At 34.7% G+C, this 27,100-nt stretch overlaps 1 protein-coding gene across 5 annotated transcripts in view; it reads left to right on the top strand.

The window, feature by feature from the left end:
* KrT95D (phosphofurin acidic cluster sorting protein KrT95D) overlaps positions 1 to 27,100 on the top strand; it is a 1,059,178-nt gene that overhangs the window by 764,449 nt on the left and 267,629 nt on the right. For all 5 annotated transcript variants that reach the window (XM_069825465.1, XM_069825491.1, XM_069825473.1 and 2 more), the window contains one exon: positions 241 to 366. In XM_069825465.1, coding sequence (XP_069681566.1) covers positions 241 to 366 — 126 coding nt within the window. The remainder of the gene's footprint in view (positions 1 to 240; positions 367 to 27,100) is intronic.

Genomic DNA, 27,100 nt, shown 5'->3' with positions numbered 1-27,100 from the left:
CATGACGTCTACTGGATTGTCGCTGTGAAGAATAATTCCATTTCAAGGCGGGGACACTTGTAACATAATTAATGAATCTTCACGATACGATAGGTGAATTTTTATGTACTTAAGAAATTATTTGTTAATTTTGTCTACGGCTCTCCATCAGAGTTACGATCCTTCCAAGTGCCATGATCTACGGCTTCACTTCTCTTCACAGGAAGTCACGCTAACGACTTTCATGGATTTGTGTTACAGTACCCGCACTTTCTGAAACGTGATGGAAATAAGCTGCACGTGATGCTGCAGAGGCGGAAACGCTACAAGAACAGGACGATCCTTGGTTTCAAGACCCTGGCAGAGGGCGTCATCAACATGGCACAGGTGCGTCATAATGCCACTGCTTGATAGTTTATTTTGTAATAACCGTATAAATATGTACTGTTTTTTTTTACAGTGATTATCATAACGCTATTCGTAAAATAATGTACGAGATTATCATTATTATTATTATTATTATTATTATTATTATTATTATTATTATTATTATTATTATTATTAAATCTTTCGCAAAATTAATAGTTTGGTTGATTGTCAAATTCTTCAAAATGACATTAATTCAATTTCACAATGGTCTGTTGAAAATGGAATGAAAATTAATCAATCCAAAACTTTTGTTATTTCCTTTTCACGGAAAACTATCTCCCTAAAATTTAACTATTCTCTCAGTAATGTCGTAATTACTAGGAAAGATTGTATTAGAGATCTTGGTGTCCTGCTTGATTCAAAATTATATTTCCATGATCATGTGCAATATATTTATACCCATTCGTTAAGAATGCTTGGTCTAATTAGGTCTATAACTTATTCTTTTTCCACTCCTATGTGTTTATTAATTTTATGCTATACGTTGGTTAGATCCAAGCTTGAATATGCATCTGTTGTATGGAACTCCATTACTTCCACTGACTCGGCTAAATTGGAGAATATCCAAAGAAAATTTATTTCCTTGTGTTCTTATAGATTTTTACCAAATTCCGATTATAACTATGAGATTAAATGCAATTATTTCAATTGCGGTAGTTTGTTCACCAGACGTCAGGATCTTGATTATTTATTTTTTTGCAAAGTCATTAAGGGTGATATTGATTGTGAATCTTTCATAAGCAATATCAGTCTTCGTATTCCTGCTAATGGTTTAAGATTTCATAAATTGTTTTATAATAAGAATCCTAAATCTCTCTCTCCGGTCTGCAGATGCATTAAATATGCTAATTTGCATGGATTCAACTTGGATCCATTTAATGTGTAGTATATCTTTGAGTTTTAACTCACTGATCTAATTTTAATAATTATTTGTCCATATATTTCTTGCATTTGGTCTATTGATTCATGTAGACCATTCCATTATTTCAATTCTCATTGTACTAATTTTATAATTTTATAATTATTATTTGATCAATGATTGATGTAGACCATTATATTGTTTGTATTTCATCTCATTGCCATTTTCTATCATTCATTCTCATCATCATTTGTTGTTTTGTTCTGTTTTGTATCGTGCAAAACTGTAATTGGCCTTGTGCTGTTGTTTTTGCACGTTAATATTCTAAATAAATAAATAAATTATTATTATTATTATTATTATTATTATTATTATTATTATTATTATTATTATTGAGATGCAGGGCTTGAACTTAACGTTTTCATGCCAAGCATTTATGAAATTGTAACTGAACTTAACAATTGAGCGCAGGTATAGGAACCCGATTATGAACAACTTAATCTACATGTCACTTTGCTTGTCCTTTGAAATGCTTAGGTGCTGTTTTGGCGAAGTTCTCTTACAGCGACCTGCATTTTGGCACGCACGGTAGTGCGTTGGAAATGCCTACTTCCATTTTCGACATGCATTATCTATAGAACTCTTAACAAGAATGTATTATTATTTTGTTGTCAGTTTAACAGTTATTTGTGTATGAAGGGAGGCAAGTAGTTTTTAATAGGCGAGGATGAGTTTGCACTCGAGCGACAGCGAGGACTGCAGAGAAGTAGTCCTAGACTTAACTCACGAATTGCATATAATGTTTCTTTTCCACTTCCATATTTTACGTAATGAAAATATATTTCTTCATTTTACATTATTTAATATCAGAACTGTAGTGAGGGTCGTCAAGTTTTGAGTTTTTTGCTACTGTTGAACGAAACATAATTGAGGACATGGCCCGAATAAGGGCGTATAACGAAAAATCGTGTTTTCAGGTAAACGTGATGTACCTACATGTTAAGGGGCTTGCTACGCTGATCGAATTCAAGTCAAACAAAAGTTTTGTAAAACTTTTTATACGCCCTTCTCTCGACAACAACGTTATTTGTGATATGCTTAATAAACTTGTAAACCTCTACAAAACTGGTTTATTGAAGGACATAATATTTTTACATCAGTTTGTTAATACCACAGTCTCTTAAATCATATCTCCCCTTTGCATTTATTGTACGTACTTCAGTAGTTGCACACTCTAATAGAAATAGCGAATACATAACTTAAACATGCATAAATACAAATATGTTTATTTTTTACTCTTCTTTCTTCTTTTCTTTGTTATCATGCGTCATCAGACGTGTCTTCAGCTGCTGATGATACTGTTGTTATTTGTTCAAACACTATCATAACATGCTTTTCCTTCTTCATCCAAGAGTGAATAAAGACTTCTTATGTCCTTATCCTTGGAGGGCTTAATAGGTACTGGTTTAATTTGTGGTGGATTCATTCACTTTAATGAAAGATGATGAGTACGAGGCTGACGCTGAAACTACGCCAGATGGAGTATACAGAAGCTGTTGGTATTCATGCATCAGGCAGGTCACTCCTTGGGAGAGAATATGCAAGAAAGTAATCTTGTTGAATTTTAGCACGCATATCCCAAAATAATCGAAAAATGGATTGTTGATCATCTTCAGACATGTTGTGATGACAAGTTTTAATACAACACTTTCTTATCGAAACAAATTGAAGACCTGAATTGCAGAACATCCCAAGTCCATAGAACTATTTTTTTCAGTAGAGACAAAAAACTTTATAACTATAGAAGTTTTTGTTTCACTGAAGTCATTTTTGGCCAGCGTGTATGTCAAGCTCCCATTTACACTCCCTAAAAATTTTAACAACCTACTGTGCCTAATTTAGGAGGAAATTATTAATATATAGCCATGGACTTGGGATGTTTTTCAATTCGTGGCAAAAAAATAGGTTATGGAAGAAAAAATAACTTTATTTAAGACTAGCTGAAAGTACCCGGCGTTGCGCGGGTTTTCCTTTCTGCTTCTATTTTTAATTGAACTGGTTATTACATTTTCGGGAATCTCGAAAACCCAACTATAGACAACCATAAGAAATTGTATTTACTAAGCTTTCCTCGTCCATAAAGATGAATCTTTACTTAACTTCACTTACATGAATTAATGAACTCCTTAGCCAAATGCCTGCCAGGGTTAACTAAATTTAAAACAGTTTTAGATCAGGCACGGAGAAGAAAACATTTCATCATGTGTTTCACATTTAATTTTTTTAAACTTATATATTTATTTGTTTTGTTTATTTATGTATTCTGGTGTAGATAAGGCCATTAGGCCTTCTCTTCCACACCGCCAGAAATACAAATAAAATAATAGAAAAATTAAACTACAGTATAAACAAAGTAAAACCCAACGAAAATATATACAGGCTACAGTCACATAACCTTTAAATGAGTTAACATTGTCTTGAAGTTCAGCAAAACAAAAACACACCTTTCGATCTCTATACACCCCCTTAGTGTTGACTCAATGTTCTACGGATCTTACATTGTATCACTGCCGGTCAGTTACCGCTAAATTTCAAGTGCCTTATCTTAGTCGTGGCTGTCAGCGTATTAAATAATTTTTCTGCCCTCTCCTTTCCTCCCCACAACAAATGTGACGTTGTACTGAGGCAGAGATAAAATAATTATAAGATCTGTACATTGATCTGAAGCTGTGCTGACATACATTTCACGTAATTTTATGTTTACGTGTGCTTTCACTTGAACTTCAGAGAGATGACGGTGATTAGAGAATTCCCTTGTTCCCAGTGTGAATCCGTTGGGGTGTCATCGTGAGCCGAAATTTATCTGTCTATCGGTCGTACCAAAGAATCAATATATACATATACAATTCAGTTTATATTGGAAGATTTTTTACCCCGTGGTAGCTGTACGTCCGCTTATATCATACCCGGGCTTTTTAAATATGACTCGAGATATTACATCTAACAAATTCAGAACATATTAAAATATATTACTTTTTATTTTATATTCAGACTGCAGATAGAGTATAATTTTGCAAGAAGTCAACATAAATAATAATATTCTGAAAGACATGTGTTATAGAAATGAAGTGACTGTTCTTTCCACAACGCTTAACATTCTATACTGGCAACATGATTACACAGATAGAATTTCGTAATAACACATTATTGGACACGGACAATAATATTTTGAAAGATACGTATTTTAGAATTAATATAGTGTTATTTTCAGTGGGCTTACATATATTCACATACTACATTAGGAACATGACAAAAGTATCATTCGTTTTTCTCTCTTTTGTATAATATGTTTAGGTGTGCTCACTCGAAATCAAGTTACACAATTTATTTACAATGTGAAAAACACGGAGTTTTTAAGTGAATGCCTGCAACTTTGAGTGACTATCTTTGAGCTTTATTTTACTACGGTCATTACGAATGCTAGTCGCACTGAAATGGCAGTTGCTTAAAATCGAATGGCATGTTACTGGCTATCATAGGAATATGTGGGATAAAATCATCTTTTCTTTTCGTTTTGCCAGTTAATACTATCACTTCTGTTACGTTTGGCATGAGTTTTTTCACACCAATTCCTGTTCCATTGCATACTTTTTGTGGATCAATATTTCGCAATAGTACTATTGGTGATTCAATATTAGGGGAGAGTCGGGTAGTATCGGACATCGGGTAATATCGGACAGTGAGTTTCTTTCATCTACCACACGATGATAGTACCTGATTGACATGGTTACGTTTCTGTGATCTCGCATAGAGAAACGTAACCATGTCATTCAGGTACTACCATATGGTGGTAGATGAAAGAAACGCACTGTCCGATACTATCCGATGTCCGATACTACCCGACTGTACCCTAAGTATTCAATTATGTGTTCACAATCCTTGCGATTTCAATGAATTCAAGAATTCAGTTTGATAAAACACAGTCTGCTCACTATCTACAACTATCTCGAGAAACACATAATACGGTTCTGGACTGCATAGAGATACTTAATGCATGAATTGTCTGGATTTTGGCCTTCATGATGTATCTACAATGTTATTTTATATCGTTTTGCTTTTACCATGGCCTCATGAAAGTCGATGTTGAATACAACAGACAATAATAAAGAACAATTGACTATAGAAGATTGCATTTTAGTATTATACATGAATGTTTGATCGTATTTATTTTTATTTTTTACTTTTTTAATTGATTTAACGTCCATTTTAACAATTTTAATATAGCCTATGATCTTCTCCTGGATATGAAGGTTAAATGTGCAAACTTTGATACATATTGGTCAAAGCGTGTAGATTTATATAGGGAACATACATACATACCCACCCACATTCACTTTTATATATTAGATACTAGCTGAAAGTACCCGGCGTTGCGCGGGTTTTCCTTTCTGCTTCTATTTTTAATTGAACTGGTTATTACATTTTCGGAAATCTCGAAAACCTAACTATAGACAACCATAAGAAATTGTCTTTACTAAGCTTTCCTCGTCCATAAAGATGAATCTTTACTTAACTTCACTTACATGAATTAATGAACTCCTTAGCCAAATGCCTGCCAGGGTTAACTAAATTTAAAACAGTTGTAGAACAGGCACCGAGAGGAAAACATTTCATCATGTGCTTCACATTTAATTTTTTTTAATTTATATATTTATTTGTTTTGTTTATTTATGTACTCTCGTGTAGATAAGGTCATTAGGCCTTCTCTTCCACACCGCCAGAAATACAAATAAAATAATAGAAAAATTAAACTACAGTATAAACAAAGTAAAACCCAACGAAAATATATACAGGCTGCAGTCACACAACCTTTAAATGAGTTAACATTGTCTTGAAGTTCAGCAAAACAAAAACACATCCTTCGATCTCTATATGCCCCCTTAGTGTTGACTCAATGTTCTACGGATCTTACATTTTATCTCTGCCGGTCAGTTACCGCTAAATTTCAAGTGCCTTATCTTAGTCGTGGCTGTCAGCGTATTAAATAATTTTTCTGCCGTCTCCTTTTCTCCCCACCACAATTGTGACTTTCTACTGAGGCAGAGATAAAATAATTATAAGATCTGTACATTGATCTGAAGCTGTGCTGACATACATTTCACGTAATTTTATGTTTACGTGTGCTTTCACTTGAACTTCAGAGAGCTGACGCACAGTGGTCCGAATATTAAAAAACATGGTCAAAAATATCTCCCTACTTACAATATACATTATGCCATGCTCAATCAACAAATAATTGTTTAAAATGAGAAATATAATGAATTTCAATGACTTACATCTATATCGGACCCCTCCTCCATCGCTATTCTTCAGAATCAGAATCTCCCGAGTCCTCGCTGTTGGGCCCTTCAGGTGTAGAGAGCAACTGGAGCACCTGCAGTGGTAACTGTGTTCTCTCCTTCTTGGGGAGTTCTCTTAGGTTGGAAATTAAAGGGTCTGATGCAAGAAACAGTCTATGGAATAAGCCAGAGTTGGTAGTAATTCTTGACGTCTTTCTGGTGTGATCTTGTCGAAATCTTCGAACAGTTATGTTTAATGAATCTATTGCTTCCTCTGTTAGTTCCCCTATTGGTAATAAAGCTGATTTTACAATAGATGCCCCATGAATAAGAATTTTGTGCAGTGTTGGTGGCATATAATACCATGGGTATAATTTGACAAACAGCTCTGTGGTCTTCCTACAGTAGATATTAAATCGCGATTCACTTATATTTTGAAAACATGAAATTGTAGTAAGAATCACACTGAATCGTGAAATTAAATCATAATCAACTCCAGTTATTTTAGATGCTCCTTTAGTATTTTCGAAGAATCTTCTTGCCGTGTTCCCATCATTTGTGGTCCCATATCCAGGCTTCGGTGTATCTATAATAAGCCCTAATCTATTTCGAAATGCATCTTGAATAGTTTTCTTTCTTTTCTTCATAATTTCTCGACTTCCATCTCGTACATTTGCCTTCCATTTTTTAAATTCAAGCCGGTAAGATATATGTAGTATACATTCAAAAAACCTTATATGTGCATGTAGAACTGATAATCTAAAGACAAAATTGGACTGTTGTAAAAATTCAAGATTATTTATTTGTGAAATTTTTGCACCACAGATGTAGCACTTCATACTGGATGACTTCGCTAATGCATTGCATATTTTCACGTCTATCATAGTTGAAAGTAGTGAAAACTGAACTGTGCTGTTACCTAATGTAAATGGTTGCAAGTCCTGTATCTGATTTTCTACATATACTCTCTCTGCTTGAGCTATTTCTGTTGTTTCGTGTACCCATTGAAGTTGAATAGATTTGCAGAATCGAGTTGAAGGTCGGGGAATCTTCCATGCAACATCTCTACTTTCAGTATCAACCAAGCGCAGGGGAACCAATGACGTAAGAAATAAACTTCATCACTTTTCTCTTTTTGATTCCATATCTGTTTATATTGCGAATGACCCTGAGCTGCCGTCAAAACCCCATTTACAGAGCCACATGTAGTTTTTATCCGTGTTACTTAGAGGTGAAATATTCAAGATTCTGTAGGCTGTGTGATGTAACAGAGACTGTAATTTGACCTCACATTCATTTTCGGTCACTTGTATGCCTTTGGGTAAGTTTCTTTTTAGCTTCTAAAACGTATTGATAATTGGAGTAGAGATCATGGTTATGTGTGTCATTTTTCTGATTGTTTTATATTGATGTCTGGATAAATTTGAATCTATTATTAATGAAAGAGCTTCTTCATTTGTGAAGTCTAGTAATTTCCTTTTCTTCTTTCCTCAAAGAATCACGAATTCTTTTGCCTCTGCTAGGTGTTGTGGTTGTTACTTCTTTTAACAATTTGGCTGCTACTTCATCACCTTCTGACCTTAAATTCATTGCTTTAGCATAAGAGAGCTCTTCAGAACACATATTTTCTCTAGTTTCTTTTGCTTTTCTTCGTTTACTTCTTTCACTTAATTCCCCAAATACTTTTGTAGGACGACTGCGACCCAGCTTTCCCAATGTGCTTGGAATATCGGTATGTTTTTTCGGCGTTGATACACATGAAGTATTTTCAATAGGCAATGTATGTTATGATCTAACCAACGAGAATATCTATTTGAAAAATTTGTTTCACTATAACCACACTTCAGCCATTGCTGATAATACAGAAGAAAAAAATGTAGTCTAAATGACATTGTATAACTTTTTTGTAGCACTAGAATCAGTATTAATTTCAAATTTATTAGTCAAATATGACGTGACATAATTTTCTTGTTGCTTACGAGATTCGTTTCTCCGTTGTCTAATTTTATGGTGAAGTTCATGGCGACTCACAGAAAAACACATTTTGCACTTGCAAAATAAACTCACCCTGAACCACTGAATGTATCAAGATGACTCAATACAGTTAGTGTTTCAGTCAGCTTGGAAGGAACCTCTTCTACAGTAAACAGAACGCGAGTTATGACTATGAGCTGTCACAGTTATGGCACATGAGAATTGAGGAAACAGCGCGCAGGGGTAGTCTTGGGCTCGTAGAGGTTGCCCTTGGATAACCTTGGAGATGAAACCTTCAACATTCCCTAAAAGAAGGCTTCCTTTAACAGCTGTGTAAGTTTCACAGTATACATATTTATACATTTTTTTTAAACTCTCTATATATTTAAGTAACTTTTTAAAAATAATACTTGACTTTAAAAAATTCTAATTAATACTAAAACATAATATTAATTTAGATGTTAGTGTGTATAATGTAAAAGACATATAACATTATATAATAAAAATATTTACTATTATTTTTATGCATTTTAAAACTTGATCAGGGTTCTTTTAAAATCACATCACTAAGGTAAAATTACACAAGTTAGATTTATGTCACTTTTGAACAAATATATCGTGAAACATGTATGTTATTATTAATAAATGACCTGTAATTTTTGAAGGTCAAGTATTGTAGAATTATTGGAATGTGATTTAAAGATTCTGTATCGAAGCTGAAAAAATGATTTTTGACCAGCTTTTAAGCGATCCGGACCACTGTGTGACGGTGATTAGAGAATTCCCTTGTTCCCAGTGTGAATCCGTTGGGGTGTCATCGTGAGCCGAAATTTATCTGTCTATCGGTCGTACCAAAGAATCAATATATACATATACAATTCAGTTTATATTGGAAGATTTTTTACCCCGTGGTAGCTGTACGTCCGCTTATATCATACCCGGGCTTTTTAAATATGACTCGAGATATTACATCTAACAAATTCAGAACATATTAAAATATATTACTTTTTATTTTATATACAGACTGCAGATAGAGTATAATTTTGCAAGAAGTCAACATAAATAATAATATTCTGAAAGACATGTGTTATAGAAATGAAGTGACTGTTCTTTCCACAACGCTTAACATTCTATACTGGCAACATGATTACACAGATAGAATTTCGTAATAACACATTATTGGACACGGACAATAATATTTTGAAAGATACGTATTTTAGAATTAAAATAGTGTTATTTTCAGTGGGCTTGCGTATATTCACATACTACATTAGGAACATGACAAAAGTATAATTCGTTTTTCTCTCTTTTGTATAATATGTTTAGGTGTGCTTACTCGAAATCAAGTTACACAATTTATTTACAATGTGAAAAACACGGAGTTTTTAAGTGAATGCCTGCAACTTTGAGTGACTATCTTTGAGCTTTATTTTACTACGGTCATTACGAATGCTAGTCGCACTGAAATGGCAGTTGCTTAAAATCGAATGGCATGTTACTGGCTATCATAGGAATATGTGGGATAAAATCATCTTTTCTTTTCGTTTTGCCAGTTAATACTATCACTTCTGTTACGTTTGGCATGAGTTTTTTCACACCAATTCCTGTTCCATTGCATACTTTTTGTGGATCAATATTTCGCAATAGTACTATTGGTGATTCAATATTAAGTATTCAATTATGTGTTGACATTCCTTGCGATTTCAAAGAATTTAAGAATTCAGTTTGATAAAATACAGTCTGCTCACTATCTACAACTATCTCGAGAAACACATAATACGGTTCTGAACTGCATAGAGATACTTAATGCATGAATTGTCTAGATTTTGGCCTTCATGATGTATCTACAATGTTATTTTATATCGTTTTGCTTTTACCATTGCCTCATGAAAGTCGATGTTGAAAACAACAGACAATAATAAAGAACAATTGACTATAGAAGATTGCATTTTAGTATTATACATGAATGTTTGATCGTATTTATTTTTATTTTTTACTTTTTTAATTGATTTAACGTCCATTTTAACAATTTTAATATAGCCTATATTCTTCTCCTGGTTATGAAGGTTAAATGTGCAAACTTTGGTACAAAGCGTGTAGATTTGTATAGAGAACATACACACACATACATACATACATACATACCCACATTCACTTTTATATATTAGATTATTTAGACATTGTAACACAAATGATAGTAATAACATGAGAAAATAACAAATCGCATTATTTGCAAGTAGGAAAATTAAATTATCAGCTGTTTCTTTATTGGAAAAACTTCAGTCAGCTGCTTCTTCTTCTCCGTAGTCCATCGATATTATTTCAGGTTGAGAAAATCCTGTGAAATAAATATAATGCTGCACGTGCTCGTGATAAATATTTTACTAAACGTTTTAGATTTTCCAGCTTGTATGACTTTATAGGCAGTGTGTTGGCATACAAGGTGAGTTTGCTAGAAGTAACATGCTGAAAAGGATTTTTCATCAAGGAATATATCACAAAATCTGTTCCTCTCATATTTTCTGTAACTGCCACTTTCCCTGGAAACTTGTTTGAGTACTTAAATATTTTGTACTTTGAAACAGACAACTTCTGACCTCTGCACTTCGCTGACATTTTATAATAGTGTCTCAAGTGTTGTTTGTGTTCTTGAAAGTCTCCACATTGAAATTTGCCTCATTCTTCACAATGTCTTCCCATTCTCTCGGAGTTTCTACTTTTTCTTTCTTCCTTTTGATTTTTGCTATTCTTGCACAGTTTGTGTCACATGGAAGAAAACTGTGACCTTTTACAGGGAAGTAGTGAGTCCTGCACTTGAATCGTTCAGAAGGAACCAAAGTTGTAAATATTGAACCACTGTCATATTTTTGTTCTGATCAATGCAACCATCGGGGAACACGTACAGAGAGTCAACTTCTGCAGGCAGTACATTTGTAATATATTTGTTTTAACACGAAACAACTTCGTTAACACCCTTGTGTCCCTGAGAGTCATTCCACATGAACATTGTGTTTTTTGTTGATTTTGCACTGTGAATACAAAAGTTGAATTGTCACAGCTAACAGAGGTAGAATATCTCGTTCACAGGCAGTAGGGGCATGGCAAGTTCTGTTGGAAGCCAAAATATAGGACATCAATGTTACTCCTTTCTTTGGCAAGATTTGAGAACGTTTTCTTGTTGTCGTAGAATACAGAAGCTTTTCGTTTGTGTATTGCTAGCTTTTGTGTCATCTGCCTCTTCAAGCCATCATTTGTGCAGAATTTCACTTGTTTCCTAACTCATCACATGTATTATACACGTCCGTAGCAGGACATCCAAAGCATAGTTGAAGTTGTAACTATAGTATTTGTGGAACTAACGATATTTCAACTCTGCATTTACTTTTTCCGAAGTTGTACAACTTTTGATTTTAAGTAACTTTCTGGGTAATGCTTCTCCAGATAGAGGGTGTAGGTTTTCATAATACTTAGTTCTGATGACAGATATCATAATGGCTCACTTTATAAAGGAAAGGATCGTATGTGATCAACTACCTGTTACAAATAAAAAAATAAAACTTACCACATTTAGGACTATACTAAATATAGTATATTTAGTGAAATTTTTAAAATTTAAAAATCGAAAGAAAGCATATTAAACACACAGTACCTTACTCAAAGTCTCAGCAGATATACTATGGGGTCTGTTATTATAGAGATCTCTTTTACCAGTAGGAGATTCCCTCATTGCAGTTATCATTGCGAGGCATTTTACTCTCCCTTCCCCGATGCCATGAAGACTGCAAGCTGCCATATCCGGCATATAAGATTATTAGTTGTTCCTATGGATACCTAAAAATACATAATAATATAAGTACAGTTTCATCGGAAAAACTGTAGTCTAGCAGGGACGAATTGAACACTTTGAATATTTTATGAAAGAGTTCATAAAATCGATGACAATATTTCATTGTAGCTACGATTGGTTATTTGTTTAATGTGGTATATATAATATGAAAAAAGTATTTGAATATTTCAACTTACTTGTTACTTAATAGTGAAGTTATTTTGGGAACATTCTTCTGTTCGCGGTCTTCGGCAGGAAACAACACTTGATGACATCAATCCACAAAGATGAACGTTTTGCTTATGTTTGTCAGCCAAAACATTAAAATTGCTTAGAATAGATGCCTTTTCTGTTTTACTAAACATACCACGACATTTTATTCTGCATATGCAGCTAGGGCCTGACATTCTAGCTGGATGTATTTTCCCTGTGCTTGTTGTATATTCTTCTCCTGCACTGCGTTTCCGCTTTGCTAAATTTATTTTCCATTTCTCACACACCTTACTTTTTTTTCCCGCGTATTTTTCAATCACTATCACTTGAAACTTCCTCCATTTTAAATAGTAAAATAGTTCACACCTGTGGAGTAACGGTTAGCGCGTCTGGCCGGGAAACCAGGTGCCCCGGGTTCGAATCCCTGTCGGAGCAAGTTATCTGGTTGAGATTTTTTCCGGGGTTTTCCACTCAACTCACTTTGAACAAATGCTGGGTAACTTTCTGTGCTCGACCCCGGACTCATTTCACTAGCATTATCACCTTCATCTCATTCTGACTCTAAATAGGCTAACCTAAGATGTTGATACAGCGTCGTAAAATAATCTACTTAAAAACAGTAAAATATCAACTCTCACAAATTTTAATGTTCTCACTGCAAAGGTCGTAAGGAAACTGACCGAAATAAATAAACAAACATTTCGCTGCATGGAAAAACTGACAAAGTCCATGGACTTGGGAAGTTATTCCATTCATTAAGAATTATATTGTGTCATTATATACGATAAGAGTTGGACTTCGGCGGTAATATAGTGCAAGGAGGTAGCCCTAGTTATATACATTCATTTTAACAAAAAAAGTGAAAATCGAAAAAAAGTGAACTTGGGATGTTCTGCAATTCAAGTCTTCAATTACTTTCCTGCTATTTGAGTTCCTTTAGAAGTCGTGTATGATTTACAACTGTTTTCATTAGTTTCTCGGTTTTCTGTTTTCCATTGTTTTTGTCCACAGCTTTCCTTTCTCCTTTGTTTTTAGGCATGGTTTACGTATAGCACAAGAGACGCACTCGTGAACAGCCTGCTTGGACTGACTCGCTAGGACAAACACTGTTACACTGATGCAAGCGCAGCACCGTGACAAAAACGTCTCCTGTCGCGTGTAGTAACCCTATAGACGTATAGAGGATTCCACGTTAAGAAAATAGCATTGAACATATGGAGACTGAATCCATCAACTATTTATAAGTATTTTTCTTGAGAACTGGGAATTAATTAGTTTCCTTTAATTCATAGAACATAATTTCATTGAGAACTAGATCGATTTCGTGTGCTAAAATTCTGTTACACCTCTAAAATTACCGTATATTTAATTTACGAATAACGAGGTAACAGCTAAATTTATGGAATAGCCTTCCGCTCTCTTGTCGAAAATCCCCGCTGAAAAATTTAACAGGCACGTAGGGGTGGTACAGTTAAGGCTAAGATTTCAGAATGTTAAAACACGTACAACATTGTCTGCCCTTATTTTAAAAAGTACACAAAATTTAACCTTCAACAAAACAACAAAGGCATTGAGTATGTTACTTAGTTTCTTGTTTGATTATAGTGTGAAGTTAGTAACGGAAAAAGTATGCTGTACGTAATCCTAAATTTGTGCTATAAGCACTTCATAACATTTTTAATAACGGAAAAAGTGTTCTGCACATAATCTTAATTTTGTATTATAAGCGCTCCGTAACATTTAATAACGGAAAACGTGTGCTGGAAATAATCTTAAATTTGTATTATAAGCGCTTCTTAAATAATGGTAAACGTGTGCTGCACATAATCTTAAATCTGTAAGCACTTCTTAACCCAATAAAATATTATTATTATCAGAGACCGGAACTTTGGCAGAATGCCTTTTTAAATGTGTTAAATCTGTCTTCATTTTGAAAGTAAAGCTGTACGAATTATACCTTTGTGATTGAAACGTCACAGTTTTATGTTGCCCTTTTCTGCCTTTTTTAATATAAATGCCTAATTTGCAAAATATTTTTTTGCCTTTATTCGATTATTTATCTATTATTTATTATTAATAATTGCCTACAGTTATATGTTAATTTATTTCTATAACCGTTCAATGAAAGTGACTTCACCGAATGTATATTATTGTCTTTCAGTCAGTTCATATTCTCTTTGGAACAGTGAGTGCTGCCGTGCAAAAATGTATAACAGTAAGCGTTTTAATTATCGCTTGTGTTTATTCGACAAGGCAACAATGAGTGCGGGTCTAACGTTATTTTTAACGGTTATTTTTCTTTCAGTTTTCATTGCGACGTTGTTGTAGGTAGAGTTGAGCTTAAACGATATTTTCAAGTATCTGTGACAACTGTGACTGTGACAATTAAATATCTGTGACTTTTACCTGTGATTTTGTCACACCGATATTTTATATCGATAAGTAAGCACAATATGCATGAATTACACCGATATTTTGTCATACCGATAAAAATTAACAGGAAATATTGAAGAGCAGTGCAATGTGAATACGTTTTCTCTATACACGCCACACATAAGTGGTTTATATGGGAAAATCCAACAAATAACTTATGTACATGTACTATTAACAAATAAATACTAATCTAACTGAACAGTAACATGTACAAAGTTAACCTCATATACCAAGACGTTATATCGTAATTGATTGTAGATATAGAATCAATTGATAATTTTTTAATGTAGGTGGGTATGGAGAAATTGAGGTTATGTGATTATCCTAATCGTTTTAAAAATTGATCCTTTTTATTGTATATAATATAATGGATAAATTATTCTAAGTCGTGCATTAACATCATAATACTGAGTCATAATAAAAATTAACGAAACATAAGTATTCGGAAAAACAATGGAAAATAATTACAAAACAAAACGGTTGTTCAGACAGAATTTTACACAAGATAAAGTATTGGTAACCAATGGTATTATTATTTAATCGTGTAATCACTATATCATTCATAATAAGATGGTGAAACTAGCGTTGAAGTAGTTTCGGCGATTTCGGATGTGAAAATCGTTGCATTTGTAAGGATTTTTTTTTTTTTTTGTGGAGAGACAGTGTTTGGGTTAAACTAGCGCTGAGGTAGTTTCGGTGATTTCGGAAGTAAAAGTCGTCGACTTTGATTTTTTGAGGAGATGCAGTTGATCGTATATCCAAGGCATAACAAATACTAAACTAACCAAAGCTAACCTGTCACAGATTCGTATATGCAAGGTGTATATGCGTAGTACGAAGGGAACTACCTCAACGCTAGTTTAGTCGTTGATCGTATATGTCTAGGCATAATAAAAGCTTAAACCAACCAAACCTGACCTGTCACAGATTCGTATATGCAAGGTGTATAAGGGGAATACGAAGGAAACTATCTCAAAGTTAGTTTAGCCAAATAAGTTGCCCATCATTGTTGTCGGCTTGTGAGAAATGCTTCGAAAGTTCGGAAGAACATAACGTTCAGGGACAAGGAGTGAATTAACATGATTTACGTTTGATGCCCCTTATTTTCAAATGTAATTAATTATCCCATTTATGTGTAAGTGTAGGCCTATTTTAAAAGTGTGCAAGGGCAATGAGAACGATTTGATGGCGCAGTGTCTGCTAGATGTCAATCTTTTTGGAATTTATAAAATTGACAATTTTTGCTAACTACCCCATAGTATTATATTTAAAAGTTGAAAATTACTTGCAAGTTGATTATTTTAACAATATCAAGATAAAAATCACTAAATATCAAGTTTAGAGCATTGATTAGGCCTATTAATTGGGGTGAAATAACACCCCACACAAGTACCAATGTTAGGAAGCACTGTGCGATTTCATAAGAGTTAATAACCATAAACAACATACCTGTAAAGAACTTATTACAAAAATAATTTTATTTTAAGTTTAATTATTTTAATTAATACTACCCTGCACGGTTCGTGTTGGAGCTATACATTAAAACTGGATCATACATAAATGAGAGATATACAGGACGGTAAAGATATTAAAATAATGTAGGCTCCTGTGACTAGCCTATTCTGTTTGTAATTAATAGTATAACTAAAAAAAATATTGTTACTGCGTAAAAATTGGGTGGAAAATACTTACACATTAATATAAATTCACAGTAATATGAAAATGTGAAGATCTCGGGGAATACGTAAAATATTTATAAAGCATATATACAGACTAAATATGAAAACAAAATGTTAGATTCATGATTATATTATTATAATGCCGCTAATTATTTTGCAACACATCGTCACTTTGAAAAAAATAATATTGAACAAAATGTCACGAAAAAATAATCAAATACCACCGCCTGATTGCTGTTATTGTATCATGCGCATGCGCAAACTCACGACGTAGAGGAGAAAATATCAGTCACAGACGTTGCAACGGTCATAAAATACTGATTATGGAGCAGATTTCGATAGCGATATTTTGTCACAGATATTTCGCGTCATCAGTCACAGGTTCATCTGTGACAAAAAAATACCTGTGACAAAATATCGGTTTGTGAAATATCGGCCATCTCTAGTTGTAGGTGGCTAAATATTTCATATCGCAACATATCAGTACAACCAAACACAAAAATGAACTTTCCAAGGCTACTGGGAAGAAGATTTCTTTGCTTCCAACAGTAATTGCAACATCGAGTCGAAAATATCAATTTGCATTCGACTTATGTAAAGTTTTTCTTGCTGCCGAAATCCCTTTGTGGAAAGTGCAATGTTGTGGGTCTAGGGCAAGGTTTTTGTAATTGCCTTTTATTGCGTATTTTAGCTATTTGTAATGCCTTTTTACCTTCCTATTTTAGCTATTTATGATGTCTTTTTGCCTGCCTATTTTAATAATTCATAATGCCTAAACTTCCGGTCTCTGATTATTATTATTATTATTATTATTATTATTATTATCATTATTATTATTATTATTATTATTATTATTATTATTCAAATACTTAGGGTATACTATAACCAGTAACATGAGCTGCTGCCAACAAGCCAAAAGGAGAACGGCAATGATAAAGGAAGCTTTTAATAGAAAAAGGAGCATCTTCTGTGGACCTCTGGAGAAAGAACTGAGGAAGAGACTAGTGAAGTGCTTTGTGTGGAGTGTAGCATTGTATGGGGCAGAAACATGGACATTATGACGAAGTGAAGAAAAGCGACTAGAAGTATTTCAAATGTGCAATGGAGAAGGATGGAGCCTGTGAAATGGACAGAGTAAGAAACGAAGCTGTGTTGGAAAAAGTGGATGTAGAGAGAATGATGATGAAACTGATCAGAAAGGGGAAAAGGAATTGATTGGGTAACTGGTTGAGAAGAAACTGTCTTCTGAAGGATGCACTGGAAGGTGGTGAACGGAGAAGAGTTCAGGGCAGAAGAAGATATATGGATCATATGCAGATCAAAGGGGAAGGCGGAAAATAGGAAAGACTGGAGAATGCTGGGTTTGAAGTGAAATACTTGCCCTTGGGCAGAACTCTACGAATGAATTATTATTATTATTATTATTATTATTATTATTATTATTATTATTATTACTGTTATTTGTAATTGTAGTAACGTTTTAGGTCCCTAAAACTGTATTTTAATCCCTACTTTTGATTATTATGGAGCCTAATTGAGGTGTCTGAAAGTTGGTTAATGGCCTAAATGTCCGAAGTCTAGTTATAATGTACCGCATATAAAATATAAAGTATGTTTTTGCAGGCATCATTACGGCATTGATAGGTTTTTTATCAATTCAACGGCCTCAACAAACCTATCTTGTACGATAAACTTGTTAGAACGCTGTACGTGTTAAGAAGAGAGTGAGATAGAGTTACTTTATCTTACTCGTTCTACTAACGGAGGCATCTTGCGGCAACAGTGTACTAGTCAAGACCGGTAAAGCCTTGGTTTTTCTGAACCGACGCATGCGAGTTGCGAAGTGCGAGGCGGACAAATCCGGACTAAACGAAAGATAGTGAGTGGTTTCTATAACTGCGATGTGCGAGGTCTGTGTACGCAGACCTTGCACCTCGCAGTTATAGAAACCACTCACTATCTTTCGTGTAGTCCGGATTTGTGCGAGGCGGGCCTCGCACCTCGCAAATCGCATGCGTTGCTTCAGAAAAACCAAAGCTTAAGACCAATGCTTTTTCCTTGAGATGGAATACTCTATGGAGAGACAAAACGTTACTACAATATACTGTAGACACTCTACTTACAAATTCAGCAATAATCGGAAAAGGGGCGTATAGCGGTAAAGGCCCTTATTCGGGTCATGTCCTCAGTTAAGCATTTGTTTTTCTGAACCGACGCATGCGACATGCGAGATGCGAGGCGCTCTTCGCACTCCACACGTCGCATGCGTTGGTTCAGTAAAACAAAGGCTTTACGTTCACTTACTTCTCATCGTCAATCGCAACCAGCAATATCACGATAAAATCTATTCATTTCCCTAAAAACAATGTAGGCCTAATAACAGCACACTTACGGCAGTGAGAGTGGAAAAAAGTACATAAGCTACTTACTTTTAGCAGCTTTTAGTAAGTTAAAATCATTTGGTGAAAATGTTTTCCTTGTCCCCCTTGACAAGCTGTGTGCTTCTCATTTGAATCTGTAAATGTATGTTTGTTCATTTTATGGGACTTCACATAATTTATGACTTTTGTCAGATAAAGGACACTTAATGTTAAAGCACAGATTGGCAGCACTGAACACCATATAATCGTTAATCGTAATATTATATTGCGTGTAAATTCATTGATATTATGTACTATCGTATTCATTTAGTGTGTATCGTGATGACACTTTATTTTCATTTATTTATTTATTTTCTTTGCTACGAAAATAAAGACAGAGATAATAAGAGTACACAATAGAACTAAGTGTCATACTTCATGAAAAAGTGACAAAAACTTTCGAAGTTACATACAAAAAGAAAAATAATTTAGAATAATTTTGCACCATGCACAAGTTTCTCTGTAGCAAAGGGGAATTAATGAAACAATTCATATTTACGAAGGCCTACAACAGTGAGAATGGATGAAAATCTGAAAAGAATAAAAGGTCATTTCAAACATGTTACAAAGAACACATTACAGCCATAACCAAATCACACACCACTTCCACATATCCAGAATACATTACAAACGCCAACCACACCTACAGCAACATAGACACAGACATGGAAATTTTACATATCCAGCCGAAAAACCAGAAACTAAACACATTAGGACAATACGAAATACTGTATACAGATACACGAAAACACTCGCAACAAACCCTCAAAAAACAACTGAAATTTCACTCACTCACTATTGGACTACACACTACACAGCACGCACGGACCATGTAGTTCTGAAGATGGCTCCCAAGTCGAAACTAGTCGATTAAGGTATTTTCAAAGTTACTTCATTGGCACATGAAGTATGTATGTATGTATGTATGTATGTATGTATGTATGTATGTATGTATGTATGTATGTATGTATGTATGTATGTATGTATGTATGTGTGTGTGTATATATATATATATATATATATATATAATATCATATATTTTTATCCCTTAGTGATACAGTGTTAAAGTTGTGTGATCAAGATGTACGAGTATATACCTAAACTCTCATTATCTATGGGCAGGAAACTTAACGTAACAATATTACCGAGGAAGTCTAAAATCCCATCATCAGCCTCTTTGGGGAGGAAACTTACTGTATCAGTATCACCAAGATAGGCTGAAATCTCGTTATCGTCAGCCTCTATGGGAGAAAACTTACCGTAACAATGGGTGACGAGATTGAAACTGAAACTTACTTTATGAGTGCTCATTATTATTTACAGTAGTGAATTCTGGTGAAAATTTTCTCACTCAGAATTTGAGGTGAGAGAGCACTAATCACTCAGCGTATGTAGAGTTTTCTGTCTCCAGACGCTACGTGTGTAAACAAATATTGTTTTTTTTAAATATGTAATACACTGCTCAAAACAATTAGAGGAACACTATGATCTATTTAAATATTTTTTCATTGGATAAAGGTACAGACATGAAATTAATAAAATATATTATTTATGGTTATTTATGGCCAATTTTATCTCCATGTCAATAAAAACAAATGAATAATGTCAACAAACAACTTTTTAAAAACATTGCACTATATAAGAAATTGAATCTTGTCCTTACTTATCAAACGTAAACACCAGTTATAAAGTTCTAGTATCGTGTATGGCCTCCACGACATTCGATGACAGCTTGGCACCTTCGTGGCATGTACTCTATGAGATTCTGTATTTTCTCTTGGCGGATATTCTCTCATTCCTCCTTTAGTGCATCTCCAAGTTCCTGCAGGATTTGTGGAGCTTGATGTCGGTTCCTAACTTTCGTATCCAGAAGAACCCACAAGTGTTCAATAGGGTTGGGATGTGGACTGATCGCTGGCCACTCCATTACCTCAATTTCATTCTCCCTTCGGAAATCCCTAGTGACAGCTTCAGAATGTGCCCTGGCATTATCCTCACCAAACAGAAATCCAGGGCCCACTCCAATGGCAGCACGTACTAGATGCTCTTCTAGAACGTCCTTGATGTACCGGATAGGATTAAATCGCTGGGGAACAATTACGAGGTCCTTACGATTGTTGTACATAATTCCGGCACACACCATTATGGTACCTCCACCGAATCTATCAATTTCCTGTACAACTCTATAGAAAATCTTTCCCCTGGCCGTCCCCACACCCTTAAACAACCATCACAACGTGTAAGACGATACCCTGATTCGTCCGAGAAGAGCTCAGATTGCCATTTGTTCAGATTTCAATCCGCATGGGTTTCAGAAAATCTAAGTCTTGCTGTCTTATGCTCATTTGTCAAACGCTGTTTTTAAAGGTCTTTTTGGACGAATATGCTCTTTCCTTAATCTGTTCCTTACCGTTTGGTCTGAAACCTGGATTTCGGAAGCCATATAGAGATCATTCTGCAGGTCTCTTGCAGTTTTTTTACGCTGTCGAAGAGCAGATAGGACAATATATCTGTCGTCCTGGGGACTTGTTTTAAATTTACGGTTCTAGCCAGGTCTTCTATAATACTGACCTGTCTCTCTGTGCCTGTTGCGTAACCTGGACACCAAGGAAGGAGAAACCTTAAGCTCTCTAGCCACTTGTCTCAGTGATTGACCTTGTCGTAAAAGAAGTAGAGTATGATACACTTCAAACTCATTTAAATGCTTCATTTTCTCAGTGACTTTAATAAAAAAGGCAATAATCAGGATTCGTCACTGTAGCAACGCCAGAAAGCTTACCAATAATTAGAAGTTGCCAGTGACTCCCGGTATCGAAGATTTCTCCATATTTGTTATTTCAGGTAATTACTCTGTATTTAGACCATGGATCTTTAAAATTTGTATCCATAGATTAAATTAATGTTCTAATTTACATATTGTCCAATTTTCAGCACAACAGCTTAAAAAAAAGACTAACTTTTTCAATTTATTACAAGTGTTCCTCTAATTGTTTTGAGCAGTGTATAATATAAAATGGTTTTTTTTACAATTTTCAGTCTATCACTTATCTAAGTGTGAAAGCAGAAATAAAAATATTGTTTTGTTTGGCGTTTTAAGTCTTACGTTTTTAAATGTCCTCAAAGCTTTCAGTCTTCATCTTGGAACAAATGAAGAGAACACAAAATGTCAAGCGGTATTTCTCGATTTGTTAAAGGAGTGCTCAATTCTCCTAAACAAATAGCTGTTGCCTCAAATGTAAGAAATGAAGGCAAAGGCTTATGCTGCTTTCAAACAATGTTTAACTGTATACAGCAAATAACGAGAAAGTGCAAGATATGAAAGACAGGGTAAATTCTAAACTCGATTTGAAGGAGATGGCGGGGGGGGGGGGGACCCATAAAATTGAAAGAATGGGATAACAAGTTATTGGATCTAATAGATAGCGAAAGCAGTCCTTATATTATCAGAAGATTGAAAGATAAGTAACTACAATAGGCTATATTGGTACATTTAAAATGTAAATACTTATAAGAAAGTAGTTTTATTAGCTAATTGAAAGGAACGCCGTATGACATATTATTATTTCCTTTAGAATTAGAATGATAGGTTCAGTATTCTAATACATATATTGAATACGATTACACATGAATATGTGAATGTAAGGGGGAGACTACTTACAACTGTAAATTATCATTTTCATGATACTAATGTTGCTATTATTATTATTATTATTATTATTATTATTATTATTATTATTATTATTATTATTATTATTATTATTATTATGTACTTGTAGGAATTTCATTGTTAAAACAAAATCAATGGTTTTTCATGAACTTGTAAAAATTTCTATGGTTAAGTACTCTTTGTCCCTTGTGGCAGCTCACGAATGGTGAAAAGATATATAAATTTAAAAATTTACATGGATCTTAAGCGGAGACGTATCAGAAGGAGAAAAATAGAAAAATTTGAGAATGCCGAGTTTGGGATGAAATACCTATCCTTGGACAGAACACTGTGAATGAATATCATCATCATCATCATCATTATCTTATTCTTTTTCTTCTTCTTCGGGCTTGAGTCCCAGTGTCCAAGAGAATTTTTTTCCGCTCCACCCGTCCTTCATCATATGGTAATACAGAATTCATGCACGGAAATACCATATGTACACTTAGCGACAAAAATAATGGGCTGACTCTTGGTCGATAGAAATTCTAAGTTCTATCGCGCGGTTCAGTCGTGTAAACGTAACCCACTGCAAGTCATTGCTGTGGTGTCTCTTCATTGAAAGTCATCCGTCTATAATGTGATAAACCTTACGATCAGTGTGTGGCCCAGTGGTAAGAAGTCTGCCATCCGTGCCAGAAGTTGTGAGTTCGCCTCCTGGTACGGTAAAATTATTTTTTTTTATTTTAACTTTTACTTAATTTATTAGTTTAAATGTGAAATGGCATTTCTTAACAAACTTCGTTATGCCTGCCTTGTAAAAATAGTATTGCCCATCATCTGTGGGCTATTAATAGGTGAGACCTGGCCTGTATAAACAAAAATGCTTGTTTCAGATCCTAAAAAAAACGGACGCATATCAAACACAAATAAATAATTAAATTAACAAAAACAAACAATTTGTTAATATATTAACAAAACAAGGCTATGGTGGGGACTAGCATCTCGTCCACAAACCACCTGCGTTAACATCTGCCCTCATTATGCGCGGCATGGAGTCCACAAGGTTATGAAACAGGTCTAAATTCTTGGCTATCTCCTCCTTTGAGAGCAGTACACTATGGAGAGAATTCAAGAAAGTGGCTTAGGAAATGATATGACGTCCTGATGTCCAGGCAGCAATGAGCATCCGGGTTCCATAATGCCAGTGAGTTATTAATATTAGCATTTTTAAGTATTAATTATTTTTAATGTATGCTACTATTTGAGCTATTTAGATTGTAATTAGGGATTGGCGGATTGTAGAAAAGTAAAGTAGGAATAAATTAATATGAAACGATGTGAAATAAAAAGGGAAAACGAGAAACTGAGATATGAAATTCTTTTTATAGTAATGATGGATTGAAAAAAACAGAAATGTGAAGGTACATCATGACTAAAATGTAAGTTTGGTTTGACAATAAATATATCATATCATTTTAGCTATTTTTTTTTAATTTTTCTAAAATTATATCTGTAAAGGATGCGATGATGAATATGATTTTTTATCGATCCACACTATGATGCGCGGCATGTCTAAAAAGTTTTCGAATGGCTTAAATGGGATACATTTCAGTAAAAATGACAAAACAGTCATATTTTACTCTACGTATTGTTTATTTCAATTCCATACTGTTAAATTCAAAATATAAGTTACTCTAGTAAATACATTACTAATTTATTATTATTATTATTATTATTATTATTATTATTATTATTATTATTATTATTATTATTAGTATAATAGACTGTGCAGATACTATTTTGCATTGTCTGTAATGAGGTGATATTAGCGATCCTAGTGGTTAGCAACTATCCTCTATTGAGGTTCTGGCTGATGTATACATCTATTGTCAGGCAGTACATCTCACTTGACAATATGTATCAGAGGAAGAACAAGTTGTTTCTATGCATCTGAAGTCTGACTAGTGTAATATGTAGCTATTATCTGTGCATTTCGAACTGGTGGATCAATGTCATGTACAAAAGTACAAACCACGCACGAGTCACTGACCTGAAGCACTAGTAACTTCAAAATTTAGAGCTAGTCTTGATGGGAGTGCACCTGTCCAATTTCAAACTGTTCACAAGTAGCATATATACAGGGGCTCTTATTTTTTTGTACATGAGCAGTATGTTGTAAGCGAAACTTATACAATAAGGGAACTCCAAATTTTATTTCCGTATTTGTACATGGTTGGTTAAAAATGGTTCTAAGAGCGAGAAAATTGCACTCCTTTAAATTTGATTTGAAATATCTTCTTAAGTTTTTGCGATAATTGGAACGCAAATTGTTGATTTTTCTTCTCACAATCATCGCGGTTTACACCAGTTTTCATTTCAGTTAACAGAACCAAAAGTTTATCAAGTTCTTAATTTTGTTTTATCTCATTCATATATGAAGGATGGAATGAATATCCTAACTCCAGAAGACTTTCATATTCCTCTATAAACCTACGGCGTAACTCCCGGTTATTGTGTTGTGACTTGCCTAGCTCCGTCGGGAGCAGATGATGTCTGCCAGGAGATGCACTTAAGTTATATTTTTTATTTTATTGGGTTATTTTACGACGCCGTATTAACATCTAAGGTTATTTAGCGTCTGAATGAAATGAAGTGGCGGTGAAATGAGTCCGGGGTCTAGCACCGAAAGTTACCCAGCATTTGCTCGTATTGGGTTGAGGGAAAACCCGGAAAAACCCTCAACCAGGTAACTTGCCCCGACCGGGATTCGAACCCGTGCCACTTGGTTTCGCGGCCAGACGCGCTGACCGATATTCCTCAGATGTGGACCTTAAGATATATCTAGATCGAGGATTTATATATACTTTACTGCCAAAATATCACGCAACTATGCAGTAAAAACTTGACATATGCACTTAAGTATGCACTATAAATTTAAAAATAATTGGCTGCGCAAAGCTTTAGTGCACTTGTATTGAGATATTCAGAAAACTTCTAACTCTACTTTTATTTTCAAAAGATTCTAATAGCAAATATAAAATAATTTTACTTGTGTAAATGTAACTGCTTTTGGCACGGTTTAAATGACAGTGAACACTAAGGGTGCTATCCCCCCCACCGGCTATCGACTGATTACTTGTACAGGATTCATATCATATCATATCGCCAGCACTGGTGTATGAATACGAAAAACGTTAGTTCGCTGATCATCCACCGGAAGCCCGCGTTAAGAATGTCTATGAATATGGCCCTTAGGGTTTTTTTCCAGGCTTTCTATTGTAAAGGAACGCCTTTTTTCAGTCATTACAAGCCTGTATGCTGATAGTGAACATTCAACATCACAGGATGTAACTGGGAAAAACTTGAAAAGAGGGACCCTTGTATGATCCCCCAGTACTTCCCCAGAGTTCATCTACCTCTTCAACATACTTTCTGCTAATGACTTGGACCACTATTTATCTGGCACGCTATGATGACTTTTTAGAGAATTTCTCTACGCACCTTTCAGCCTCTCTTCTGCATCTCCAGCTACCGACAAGGAGTCGAGGAGAGGTAAACCCCTGGACTCCAGTTTCTCAATGGCCATAGGCAGGAACGAGTAATGTGCTACTGGGAATTTCAGGCTCTCCTGCAGTCCAGAAGAATAAGCGCCTTGTTCTTCGTTGTAACCTAAGAGACGGTTATCCGTAGTGGTTCGCTTCTGAACTGTGAATAAACTGTTTCTTTTCTTCTTCTTGGGGGCTGACTCAGAAACTAAGCGCATAAACAACCAAACATATTGAAATGTTTGAGTATCTCCATGAGTCACGAACTCCTTGAACGTGACTGTGACAATCATCGCCCTCACTTCAAGGAACCTTTTGTAGTTGCATAATAAAAATATGTGGCAAGATAGAATAGTCTAACAGCGTGCTGTGTGCACGACATACTGTCGCAGTATATATTGCTCATGATCGAACTCATCTCTAGAGTTATACTTTTCTTGCAACGAGGGCCGTTTTGAATTAATTCTATTTAGACCATTTAGAGGATACTTACGCATTGTGTTTTTCTACTTATATCAAGAATTGGGTTTTATGTCTGTTTCGAAATAAGTAAAATCATAGTCTCTATATTTTCTAAAATATTGGCTACCATAATCTGATGCGGCATTCGTCACTCAGCTTTGCATTTATTTTAAAAAGCTAGGCGAAATGAAAGCAGAAAGTAGAATGCAAGTTAAAATGTTTCCCGTTAGACACAGTTGACGTGCTTAGAGTCCTGCGGTCGCATGCCACGTGCTCGACGTCAATTTATCAAG

Source organism: Periplaneta americana, chromosome 1 (genome assembly GCF_040183065.1).
Source record: "Periplaneta americana isolate PAMFEO1 chromosome 1, P.americana_PAMFEO1_priV1, whole genome shotgun sequence".
In the NCBI taxonomy this organism is placed as follows: Eukaryota; Metazoa; Arthropoda; class Insecta; order Blattodea; family Blattidae; genus Periplaneta; species Periplaneta americana.
The sequence above is the reverse complement of the archived record's forward strand: the minus strand, read 5'-3'. Positions and strand labels throughout refer to the sequence as shown.